The sequence below is a fragment of the Octopus bimaculoides genome, chromosome 16, assembly GCF_046866305.1.
Source record: "Octopus bimaculoides isolate indiv1 chromosome 16, ASM4686630v1, whole genome shotgun sequence".
Taxonomy (NCBI): Eukaryota; Metazoa; Mollusca; class Cephalopoda; order Octopoda; family Octopodidae; genus Octopus; species Octopus bimaculoides.
The window spans coordinates 45,456,169-45,469,545 of NC_142943.1; the positions used below are offsets into that span (position 1 = coordinate 45,456,169).

Here is a 13,377-nt window from a genome sequence, read left to right on the forward strand (position 1 = left end):
ACAAAACTCATTCTCCACTTAACATGAGGAACCTAAACAACTAACAACCTAAACTTTAGCCACTGGACTATATACAAACGACTCTTGTCCACTCACCCACCTGACAGATTAAATTTAGAGTGTCCTGATTATAACTAAATATGTTCGCTCAACCGTGTCGGCCTTCATTTTAGGCACAAAATATACTATCACGTGACACTAACGCACGGACGTAGCAGGAAACGTACAGAAGGTTCTAAAGTTTATCACGAGTTCATTCTCTACAAACACTTGACAGAAAACATTCAGAGCACTGACTGTGTGGTACTATCACTAAACATGTTCAGTCAATCGTATCAACCTTAATTTACGACGCCAAACAATGTCACTTGATACTAACACACGAACGTAGCGGGGAACCTGCAAAATTTTTTAAGACCAGTCATGTGACTATCCTCTACCAATCAAGTCCTATGCAAAGCATATACAAATTTGAGCCATGGACTCCCTATAAAAATAGAGCAAGCTTCAAACACGAGTCAGAAGCAAGCCATCTTGATGAGGGTCGCCTCGCAGTTTTTGGCTGTTGATTTCTTTGGAACGTTAAATGGTTACACACTGTTATTATATATCATTGTAGGTTTCCCCGTGCTCAAGTCTACTGTCAGCAATTAGAGCGTTTGAACCAAGCTTTGAAGAAGAAAAAAACCTGCTTTAGTGAAATGAATAGGAGTGATGTTTCATCAGGACAATGCGCGACCCCACACTGCAAAGATCACATCACAGAAGGTCGAAGAGCTTGGTTTGGAAAAAATTCCTCATCCACCTTATTCTCCCGACCTTGCTTCTTCAGACTACCATTTGTTTCGTAGTTTACAGAATCGTTTGGGGGACATAACTTTCGCAAGCCAGGAGGAGGTCGAAACTGACATTTCAGAGTTCTTCGCTTTGAAACCTAAAGAGTTTTACATTGATGGGATTAAAGAGCTTGTAAATATATGGAAGGAAGTCATAGATAATCAGGGAAAGTACATTGATGATTAAATTTCAATTAAATATAACATTTGATCACTTGTTTTCTTTGTTCAAAATTCGGACAGAACTTATGGGATGACCTGATATATATGTTCATCTACATACACCTGCATACACCAGGTTCAGCAGTTCGTAAGTTGCATCTGATATTTCCCTCTGTCTATGTCCTAGAATCCTCGCTTTCAAAGAGTTTCATTTAGCTGTGAATATGAGTCACTTAGTAATGTAATGTAACACTGTAAATAAATGGGAAACTAAAATATATACTCATGTTTAAATATCCGTACTACCGTTATACATCAATAGTACAAAGTATACCGAATTTCTGCACAAGAATATTTTGCTCTGTTTATGAAGCAAAGGAAACAGTCTTCAGTACATTGGCATCAGAAGTTATAATTGATTTCATTAAGATGAGACGTTCGTTCCCTTTCAGAGCGCTAAAGTTTCACTGCCATTTCTGACAAGCTTCCTTTTTAGTCAACAACAAAAAAAGTTAATGTACTGTGCGTTTGTCTTATTAATTATATTAGTTCTTAACTTGAGAAAACCATAATCTTAAACATCCGTATACGATCAGTAAAATAGATTTCTCTTATAACCACACACCCAAGTTTATGCAGTCGAGGAAATCAATTGGTGTTACAGTTATGTCTTTCTCGTGGACATTAGTAACATTCACGAAGGGAAATGATTGAAAGGAAAATCAAACCGGAAATTGAAAATTGATATCAGTTCACAGGAATCTTGTTTCCTGTTGTAAACCTAATAAACATGTACATATACTTTCAAAAACAATCCCATAAATCATTTGGTTGTTGAGTTAAATCTGAGGGCGTCATCTTTATATTAAATATCTGACAAGTCATCTTGGTGAGTCCCTCTGCAATTCAGACTGAACTCAGTATTGCACGCCAATGAAACTTAGGTCCCGTTTTCAGTGTTACCACTTCTGTTAGAAGCTACCCAACAAGGGAGCCTCTGCACGATCAGTTGATCAAATTTCTTTTAGTTCATAAACTATTATTTTACGAACGAACTTATAGAGTGTATTCCAAAGTACATGCTACCTAGGCAAAGATCTGAATAGTACCTTAAACATAGGTCTCCTCGATCAGGACTCACCAGAAGTTAAAGAGCAACAACCACTACACTCAGTATCAAATTTTATCCAGCAGAGTCAGTGACTGAAGTTTTTGAGAATCAAGTACATGTATCAAAATACAACTTATTTCGCCTCAGCTATTTCCGGTATATGAATGTCTTCAACAGTTCAATATTCTTTTATTTGTTTCAGTGATTTGACTGCGGCTATGCTGGAGCACCGCCTTTAGTCGAACAAATCAACCTCAGGACTTATTCTTTGTAAGCCTAGTACTTATTCTATCGGTCTCTTTTACCGAACCGCTAAGTTACGGGGACGTAAACACATCAGCATCAGTTGCCAAGCGATGGTGATAGGACCTACACAGAACAAACATACACATACACACACACACACATACATATGTACGATAGGCTTCTTTCAGTTTCCACCTACCAAATCCACTCACAAGGCTTTGGTCGACCCGAGGCTGTAGTAGCGGACACTTGTCCAAGGTGCCACGCAGTGGGACTGAACCCGAAACCATGTGGTTGGTAAGCAAGCTACTTACCACACAGCCACTTCTGCGATATATATATATATATATATATATATATATATATATATATATATATATATATATATATATATATATATATATATATATATATATATATATATATATATATATATATATATATATATATATATATATATATATATATATATATATATATATATATATATCAACTGATGCATTTTGCAAGAAAGACTATGCTAAAACAGCCATACTCTCTTCCTTCAGGGGAATCACACACAGCGTCTAATAATATCAGGGACTTAGGAATAATTGTTGACAACAATCTCAGCTGGAGAGCCCACATCAACAATAAGGTTGCTATAGCTCGTAGGATGAACTCCTGAATCCCAAGAACCTTCCGGTGCCGAGAACAGGGTGTCATCTCCTTCTTTGCATGGCCACACCTCGAATACTGCTGCCTAGAGAGAATAAAAAAGCGTGTGGATTTAGCGATGAAGCACGGTGACTGTTTGGGAAAAAATGGTTTGACAGGAGAGATAGAAAGAAGAGATAATAAAGTATTGGTGATCCCAAAACGAAGATACGCATGAAAATGTTTAAGTGTGTGTGTGTATGGACGATGGTGTGTTTGTGTGCAGATAGTGGTGTGTGGTATGGGTGCTGGGAAGTGGTCAGTGCTAGTGTGTTTAGATTGGTGTGAGGTGGTGTGATGTGGTGTGTAGGTGTTGTGATATATGTGGCGTTCGATCATATAATAATATAAATAATATATAAATATATGCATATTAGCGGTTGTAGTAACCGAATAAGGGATAAAAATATCCGTATTTACTATCGGTATCAGTTACCTGTACTATCGCAGTTACCTGTGCTATAGGGGTCCAAACAAATTGGACCCCTATCCGTAGATTATTTTTTAATATAAAACATGACATAACATTTCTTACAGCTGTTTCCGCTTCCAATACCAATCGGGGTTTACGAAAGAATTTCGAAATTAATATTCGTAATCTTCATAGGAGATTTGATCTAGTTCGTAGAGCTTCATCAGAGTGAATACAAATGCGTAAAATTAAATAAACGAAGGGAAGAGGGAATAGGAAAGAACAGGCGCTAGAGAAGAGGCCAGAAGGTTCAATATATCAAAATCATACCATCTCCCAGCGTGGAGCTTTGAAGTCGGTAGATAGCTAAAAGTAAGGTGATATATCCAAACGCCAAAGGATTTTTATCTGATGCTCCACCGATTCTGCTTTCCACTCACCATTTTCATTCACAACTAATCATTCCGGAAAAGCATATTATTCTGGAGGCTAAATCTGCGAGTTTTTGGCGCAATGATTTTTGTTTTTGTTGGCGAAATGATGAAACACACATGAAATACAGTTCATTTCTGTCTGCTAAGATCAGAAGAAGAATTAAAATATTTATTACATATCTATTTCTGGTGACTGCTGGGAATACGAATGCTTTAAAATAGACTTCGTACAAAATACTGAGTTACAAAACAAAAATAGAAATCATTCGTTGCTCAGAAGTTACACAAAGCTTCATAAAACATCAGAATACAATTAGGGAAAATGAAAAAAAAAAAAAAATTTACAGTAAAAAAATCGGTTGCAAATCGACCGCAATAATAATATTTCTTTAAATACGTTGAATGGTTCTTATAAAGGTGTTTGATACAGAACGAAAAGTAAAGTTTGAAGGTCATCGATTCTTCACATTACATGCAGGGAAAGGAAACATCGCTTATGTAGTGTATAAAAAAAAACAACTTGGTGTTGGAAACAATACAGAGCATACGACACTACACATAAGACTATAGCAAGATTTACTAAAAAAAAATACTATCTCTACGTTTATATTTGTGAATTGATAATATTAATGTGAGTAAAAAGTTAAAACAAAAATATAATGAAAGAAAAAAAATGATTGAAATACGACGAGAGAATATGACAACAACTCACACAAGTTGTAAATAAACACTTACCTGACGTCCAACAAGATTGAGAACGTTATCCTTGAAAGAGAATTGGATTAATGATATTACATACTGGTGTATGTCTATATACATAAATACATACATACACACACACACACACACACATATATATATATATATATATAAGATTCACCAGGAAGCAATAAATTACAGAACTCTATACGTAAATGCAGAGAATTCTTTAATACGTTATAAATGAAAGCTTTGTGATTCCAGAACTCCGACTTACACGTTTCTAACCTTTCAGCCTGAAATATATTCAAACAACAAGTTGTTGAAGAGAAAACAGACTCCAGTCACCAGTTGAATGATCGGAAGTATGAGACTCGGAGTTCTGCAATTACGATCTTTTCAGTTAGCATATATACACATATTCATACATATATAATATATACATATATTCATTTATAATATATACATATATTCAGTTATAATATATACATATATCCATACACAAATAGACGGACAGACAGATAGATAGATAGATAGATAGATAGATAGATAGATAGATAGATAGATAGATAGATAGATAGGATAAGGGATGATAGAGAGATAAAACAGGTTAACGAAAATTGAAATACTTGTACTGTATTTTTCTCTACTTGTATAATACAGAGAATTTTTACAAAAATAACATGAAGTAACATTATGAGAAAGACAGGGATAGAGAGATGGTATACGGAGAAAGAGATAGAGGAAGTGGGGAGACAGAGAAGTCTGGTAACTTTATGGAAGTAGTTTATCAGTAATATACCATCCCATTCCTTGTCTCTTTTCAACTGAGATTTTTATTCTGGAAAACTGACAGGTAAGTAGAAATCCTTACAATGATTCATTGAAGTATTCAACAGCCTTTATTGGTAAAATAACTGAAAATCGTGAATTTGGATTCGTTTGAGCCATGTTCTGGACAATAATATTTCTTCATATTCCTTCTCGACCTCTTCTAACTACAGGTCGGTATCTCGTAAAACATTGAGGTGTGCTCTGCTAGACTATGAAAACATTCCAGAGGCATTAGCTGTCTCAACTAAAGTTTCATAGGATCTCGTTAAATTCTAATTAATGCTTGACAATAGAGTTGACACCTGTCCTGAGAAGTTTAGGAATAGAATAACAAACCACTATTTAAAACCAATTTACTTACATTCTATCCTAAAGTGTATTTTATAAGTGAAACTGTTTAGCTTCCCGTTCGGTATGTTTCCGGCTCTACAAAAACAGAGCTGTGAAACAATTATCATAAAAAAAGTTATTTCGGACAACTATAATTTATTAAAACATTTTGTTGTACTATTATATAGTGTTGGCTGAACATAAAGTATATTACTGATACTCAAATAACTTTCAAAGGAGACGCCGAGGTATTTTTGATCTCAGAAAAGTGTAAGCGAACTTTTAACGGCGTGAAGTACCGATATGGTCATCTGCTCTTCAACAATAATTTTGTTAGTGATGAGGACATGAACTAAAATATCTGAATGACATTAATGTTAAATACCAGTGTCAGGTATGTTTTCAAAATGATCGTTCTGTTTAGCCTAATTACGTTGCAATAGATATGTTGAAATAAGGTAGAATACAACATGCAATACGTACATACACACACACACACACTCTCTCTCTCACTCACTCACTCGCGCGCGTATAGATAAATAGATAGATAGATAGATAGATAGATAGATAGATAGATAGATATATAGATAGATAGATAGATAGATAGATAGATAGATAGATAGATAGATAGACAGATAGATAGATAGATAGATAGATAGATAGATAGATAGATAGATAGATAGATAGATCAGCTTGCTCCCGTTCTTCCCGTAACAATTACACTCACCCCCACCCCCCAATCACTACCAGATAAGACAAACAGCTCGCGTGAATAGCCGTTTGCCGTAAGATTTTGTCCTGAGGCAACAGCCCAAACTAAAATTAAATAACAACCCTAGTAATAAGCAACATTATCATTGTCACCCTATATAAGAACAAAAGGGACGAAAGCGACTTTAATAACTACCGAGGTATTATTCTGTAAAGCATCGTTGGGAAGGTCTTTGCTCGGTGATCCTAAACAGAATACAGAAATTCGCTGAGAGGGTATAGCCCGAATTTCAGTACGGTTTCAGATCAGAACGCTCCACCACCAACATGATCTCTCTTCGACAGCTACTGAAGCGCCGAGAGCAAAGGCAACTTTTTATCACCTTCATCTACCTCGCAAAGGCTTTTGACTTAGTCAGTAGAGACGGCTTATTCAAAATCCTTGCCAAGATTGGCTGTCCTCCAAGACTCCTCAAGATTATCCAATCATTTCACGCGGAAAAGTGTCGTTCAACTTGATGGCTCTTTTTCCGGAAGCATTTAACGTACGTAGCGGCATGAAGAAGGGCTGTGTGCTTTCCCCCACTCTGTTTGGCATCTTCTTTGCAGTCATGCTGAAACATGCATTTTGGACATCAACTAATGGTGTTTACCTTCAAACCAAATCAGACGATAAATTGTTTAGTCCGTCGAGGCTGAAAGCAAAACACAGGGTGCGTCAGGTATTTGTCAGAGAAAGGCTATTCGTGGACGACGCAGCACTGACAGCGCACTCTGAAGAGCAAAGGCAGCACTTCGTGGACAAATTTTCAAAGGCCTGTCAGGAACTCAGCCTGACTATCGGTCTGAAGAAGACCCAAAGTCTCAAGTACTCACCACCCACCATCACCAACTACAACCTGGAGGTAGTCCATCAATTCACCTATCTCAACTCTACCATCGCTGATTACCTCTCGCTGGATCCTGAGATCAGCAGGCGAAACGGACAAGCATCTCCCACATTTGCCAGGCTCACAAAGAGGGTCTGGGAAAACAAAAAAAAACTGGCTGCAAACACCGAGATTACTGTCTACAAGGCGTGCGTCCTTAGTACGCTACTTTACGGCAGTGAGATGTGGAGCCTCTACTCCAGACAGGAGCGGCGTCTCAATCTCTTTCACCCGCGTAATTTGAGACGCATCTTGGATGTCAAGTGGACCGACCACATCCCCAACACCGAAGTCCTCAACTGAGCCGAGGTACCCAGCATACTCACCCTGCTCCAGCAGCATTGTTTGCGCTGGCTCCGTCATGTACATCGCATGCTGGACGGAAGGATTGGAAAAGACTTCTTGTATGGGGAATTTACCACAAGCACAAGAGCACGAGGACGACCTCATCTTCGTTTCAAGGACGACTGCAAGAGGCATACGAAGCCGCTTCATCTAGACGTCCTAAGATAGGAGGAGGTTAAAAACGATCACCCACACTGGAAACAAATACTGCAAAAGGGGATGAAACGAGCGGAAGCAAAACAGGAACTCGCCACCAAAGAAAAGCGCACTCAGCGGAAGGAAAAACAAATGGCGCGGCAGAGAGCTCCTTCAAATACAGTTGGTGTATGCGTGACTACCACTCCCGTATGGACTTCTGCAGCTACAGCAGACGCTGCACCACCAGTAGCTGATACGATTTCTTCGGGCGCAGATCCATGGCCTCTCGAGACCGACGGATGCCTACTATATATATATATATATATATATATATATATATATGTGTGTGTGTGTGTGTGTGTGTGTGTGTGTGTGTGTGTGTGTGTGTGTGTGTGTGTGTGTGTGTGTGTGTGTGTGTGTGTGTGTGTGTGAACTGAATATATGTATATATAATTCATCGATATTGTATTGTTTAATAACAACAGAAAGTGGAAGACAGGTTATTTATCAACTTGCTTCTACTGATTTGACAAACTTTATTGATAAGGAGAGTGTTGCAAAAAGAGAAGGCAGGTTGCCCAATGTTTTCTGCTAACGAACAGAGCTGGAACTAAGTATTCGTAGTAACAATAGTTGTTTATCTGTAATTATATTTGTAACTCAACGTAGACAATACCTTCTCTTGGTCATTAAATATTTAATCAATGAAATCAAGGAAACGAGATGAAAAGAGTGTGTAATATATCATTAGGTTCGATAATGTGTACATGGGTCGATTTACTTGAATGTAAACTGGAGAAAGAGAATACAAGAATATTGTAAACTTAAGAGGAAAGTGTGTATTAATTATAACAACTTCGACGGGGTCTTTAATTATTTTATTGTAATATGATAATGAAAAGCATTCTTACAATCTTGGTAGCTACCAGTCTCATTCCTATCTTAGTTTTTGAAAGTTATTTTTATTTTTTCCATAATTTTAGAAATCGAAGAATTGATAACAGAACGCTACAAATAGATTGTAGTGTTAGTGTCCTTCCAAAAAGAAAAGAAAAACGTAAATAAATTAAATTTGAATTTTTCTTTTTGTTTCTCAATTGTTTGTTTTCCAGTCAATGAGACACAAAATCTTAACTTAAAACCCTCCAAAAAATAAAATGACTCTTCCGAGAATATAATAATTATTATTCTGTCTCTAATTTTACAGAGCGTGTCTATTATTCTAATTGCTTAGTGTTCAATAGTAGCAATGAGAGAATCAGAAAGATGTTTTATAAAAATAGCTCACGCTACAAATGTTTATGTTTTAACAATTAAATCTAAATTGCTTGCCAATAATCCAGCACTTAGATGTAAAAAGAGCTACAAATCATTACAAATTATTTAGCAGAAGTTTCTAAAAAGAAAAACTTATAGATACTTACGGAATCATTCTTATTTCTTCGGTTTTAAAAACACACAATATTTTGAAAATGTAAACCATAAAAGCTCAATACATACAAATAGACAGGAATTAAGAAACGATAACCAAGATAAAAGTTGTGGGTTAAAGTTATTAATTTACAACTTCTACTAATAAATCGAATGTTTTCCATGAATAAAGACTCTGTCTTTCAGGCAAGAAGACTTGAGTGTCGCAATTTTTATTTCTTTTCCAAACACACAGTTAAATAGACATGAAATGTCTTCATTGACGGACACTAATTTCTACCCATCTTTCATCATGCCAATTATCTCGAAGTGTTGTGCATGTCATAAGTCATAAAGCACTGAATTAAATGTCGTGAATTACTTGTTATCTTTCTACATTTTGCATTCAAATCCCATCAAATCTCTTGTCTCAATCCTGCTTCACTTTAATAATACCATCGGTTGTCTCAACGTTTGTGCTAATATGGAAAAGTATTTCTAATTAGATATGCTTAAAGTAAATATATATATATATATATATATATATATATATATATATATATATATATATATATATATATATATATATATATATATATATATATATATATATATATATATATATAATAATAATAGTAATAATAATAATAATAATAATAATAATAATAATAATAATAATAATGATATGAGGGACAAAATCCAAAATTACAGGTAAAAACTCATTAAAATCAATTTATAAAAAATTAAAATTAAATTGAGCTTTACAGATTAAAATATATATAAATATATAGTTTTAGGGAAAAGAACCAAGTTTCATGAACTCATCAATGAAAATCCACTATCACATATAGAAAAATTAATAATTAAAAGCACAATAAACGAGTATAATATAATACAAAGTAAATATCATAAGATAAAGACAGGGGACTGTCACAGTAAGTTGACAGCATACAACTACTTCATTGTGAATATTATCTCCAACTTTGAAGCCACTACAATCAGCCTTGTTAAATAACTGGTTAATCTTCAGATGAATTAATTGAGGGAACCTTTTATTCAAGATCGTAATGATTTTCGACTGAAACTAGAATTTACCATGCAGGGAGTTACTACAAGCAACATGACTGGACACGACATTAACAACAACACACCCGACGAACAGAACGAAAACAACAGCTCAACAGGTAAACAGAATCTTTCTAGCTGTTTTTATGGAGGATCCGTAATTACAAAACTCATTTTTCTTAGAGTTATGAATTGAGTACTGATTTATTTAACTGTTATAGGAGAGTGAAACAAAACCGCGCTGTTGGGTATATGAATAGACTGAAATCATATTGGGTCTATCTGCACCTAGCACAAAATCATTTGACTGTAAAACAATTACGTCAACAAGTAAAATTTGTGGAACATAGGAAGAAAGTTAGTGATTGTAACTTTATTAAAAGAAGATCTCAAGTTAGCCTTCTCCCAAGCAAACAGTGAACAATGTTAGAACTCCACACAGTTTCACAGTTAACAACATTCCAACAGATTCTATACTGCCTACCAGCCAAGCTACATTGCAGGTTAACGCAACTGACCATTGTCCCTCTAAAGATCATTGTAGTAGTAATCAGGGGGGGGGGGGGGGGGGTATATCCGTGAAATATGCACTAAGTAAAATTTTTAAAGAAAAAGTAACTTTAGCTCTGAAGTACTCCCTCGAAGAGAGAGTATTCTTTGCCAAAGTAAGGAAAGACTAACAGACACGGTATTAAAAGCTGATAATGAAATTGGAGAGGGGTATTTACAGCAGTGTAATCAGCCCTCTTTCTGGCAGATTAACGCCTGTCTATAAGCTTTGCCTACTACCGCAAAACAATAGACAAAGGACCCTCAAAAAGTAAATAAAACCGAAGCAACAAAGAAAGTGTCATCATGGGTTTTAACAACAGAGGAAAGGACAGCTGACTTACAGAAGACCATCAGCCGTGTAAGATATAGACCCCTTCTGGAGGAAAATCTAGAGAAGATATAGACCCCTTCTAGAGGAAAATCTAGAGTGAAAAGATGGAGTTTAACCGAGGTGCTCTGTGACTGAAAGAAATTTGAAGAAGTTATTGCCCCTGTGGAAGTCGCGAAGTTCTCCGTTTTATGATTCAATACTACATATACCTATTGCACTTACTATTTCTCTATTTTTAGAAAGTGTGTGTGTGTGTGTGTGTGTGTGTGTGTGTGTGTGTGTGTGTGTGTGTGTGTGTGTGTGTGTGTGTGTGTGTGTGTGTGTGTGTGTGAGAGAGAGAGACTGTGTTTGTGCGTGAGTGTGGGTGTATGAGTGCGTGTGTGCGTATGTAATTTCGAATATTACTAATTTGAACAAGTTTTCTTGTCGACGCTAAATAGACAAATTCTCTGTCGGATTGTTAACAGATAAGTCTTAGTACGTGAGTATCTGTTTGTAGTCAACGCTAAACACTAGACTATTATATCACTGACCAAACATAACAAGCTTCACATATCAACAACAATTTTTCTGTCTTCTTTTAATTCAAACATTCAGTAGTTTTTTGTTCACAAGTTTCTGAATTTGGAAACAGTAGAACAGTTACTGTTTTTAAGATTTTACTTGAATAACTCTTCTCTTAAACTTTGTTCTGTGAACCTGCACTAGATCTACGTGGTGACCAAATAGATTAGCATAATAAATGAAAATCGCCTGTTGTGTTAGAGGTGAAGTGGGCTATATGTCTTTAATAAGGTTGTCATTTCTTTTATACAAAACGTTTATTATAAATGAAAAACAAACTATTGCACTATAGAAGTTGTGTCTTCTCACATAAGCACGAGGTTTATATCAAATATGATGCTGTAGTACGTTCATACCTTTTCCGTGGTGTTTAGTAACTAAATTCAAGAGAAGTAACTCGAACCACGTAACCAATGTACACTACAGATAAAGTATTTCTTTACAACGTATTACATTACGTCATACAAGAGAAAAAAGATACACACACACAGATATAATATAACTCGATGCTTTAAGAACGAATTCCTTCGGTCTATTTGTTCTGCGGTGAATTACAGACGCCAATGAATAAATATCTAATCAGCTCTACCTCTTTCCCCAAACTGGAATCGTGTTTCTTAAGTTTAAAATCATCCTAACTCTACAGTCAGTATTATAACATGGTTTTCAAAAGGATTTTTTTAAGCTATTTAAATTTTTTTAAAAATTGCTCTCATATTCAAATTGGTATCAATCAAATCACACCCGACAGTGCAGTTAATTAGTGTAGAAATAGATCTGTAAAAACTAAGGAGACAAAGAACTCTCAGATATTCATATCATCTGTGACAATGGCATTCGGAATGGATCATAGGAATCTTCCAAATATTTCATTTCATTTCAAAATCTAACTGTAATTCTAAAATACCCTTTGTTAAAATAAATCCTTTAAGAGTAACTAATTATAATTAAATAACTTGATTGACCAGAAAAATATAATTCAGTTCAGAAAATGGATCGGATAAAAGCCTAAAAGTAGTTAAACAACAGATCAAACTGTCTTCTTTGAATTCTAATATGAATTAATTATTAATGATGAAGAAGATGAGGGATAATAGAGTGAGCTTGTCCGTTCCAATTTCATTCATTTAAGAGTTAATATGAAATAACAGGATTCATACAATATTTAAACAAGAAAAGGGGGAAAGCAGTGCTTATCAGAAAGAAAACTTTTAATGAGTAAAATAATTATATGCTTTTAATGTGACTTGTTTTTTGGGTTTTTTAATTAGTAATTATTATCATGACTTTGTTAAAATATCTATTATTATTTCAATGTTAATCTTCTTTCACATTTAATGTTTTAGTATCGCAAATGTTTCAGACTCTTGTTATTAACTCCTTTGTTGATGTTTGTCTGTTGATCTAACTGCTCCCATAAAATACAGCTATAATTCATTAACGGGCATTTACACATACAGATCGCTTAATACTCACACATGAAAACACACACAGATATATATATACACAAATATACAACAATACATATGTATGTATGCATGTATGAATGCATGTGTGTATGCATGTATGAGT

General features: G+C 35.2%; 1 protein-coding gene across 11 annotated transcripts in view; it reads right to left on the bottom strand.

Moving 5' to 3' along the window:
* The window catches only part of LOC106877392 (uncharacterized), a 128,218-nt gene that overhangs the window by 48,377 nt on the left and 66,464 nt on the right, over positions 1–13,377 (bottom strand). For 6 of the 11 annotated variants that reach the window (XM_089364559.1, XM_089364553.1, XM_089364560.1 and 3 more), the window contains one exon: positions 4,633–4,662. The exons of the other annotated variants lie outside the window; for them this stretch is intronic. In XM_089364559.1, the coding sequence (XP_089220685.1) occupies positions 4,633–4,662 (30 nt within the window). The remainder of the gene's footprint in view (positions 1–4,632; positions 4,663–13,377) is intronic. 11 annotated transcript variants of the gene reach the window in all.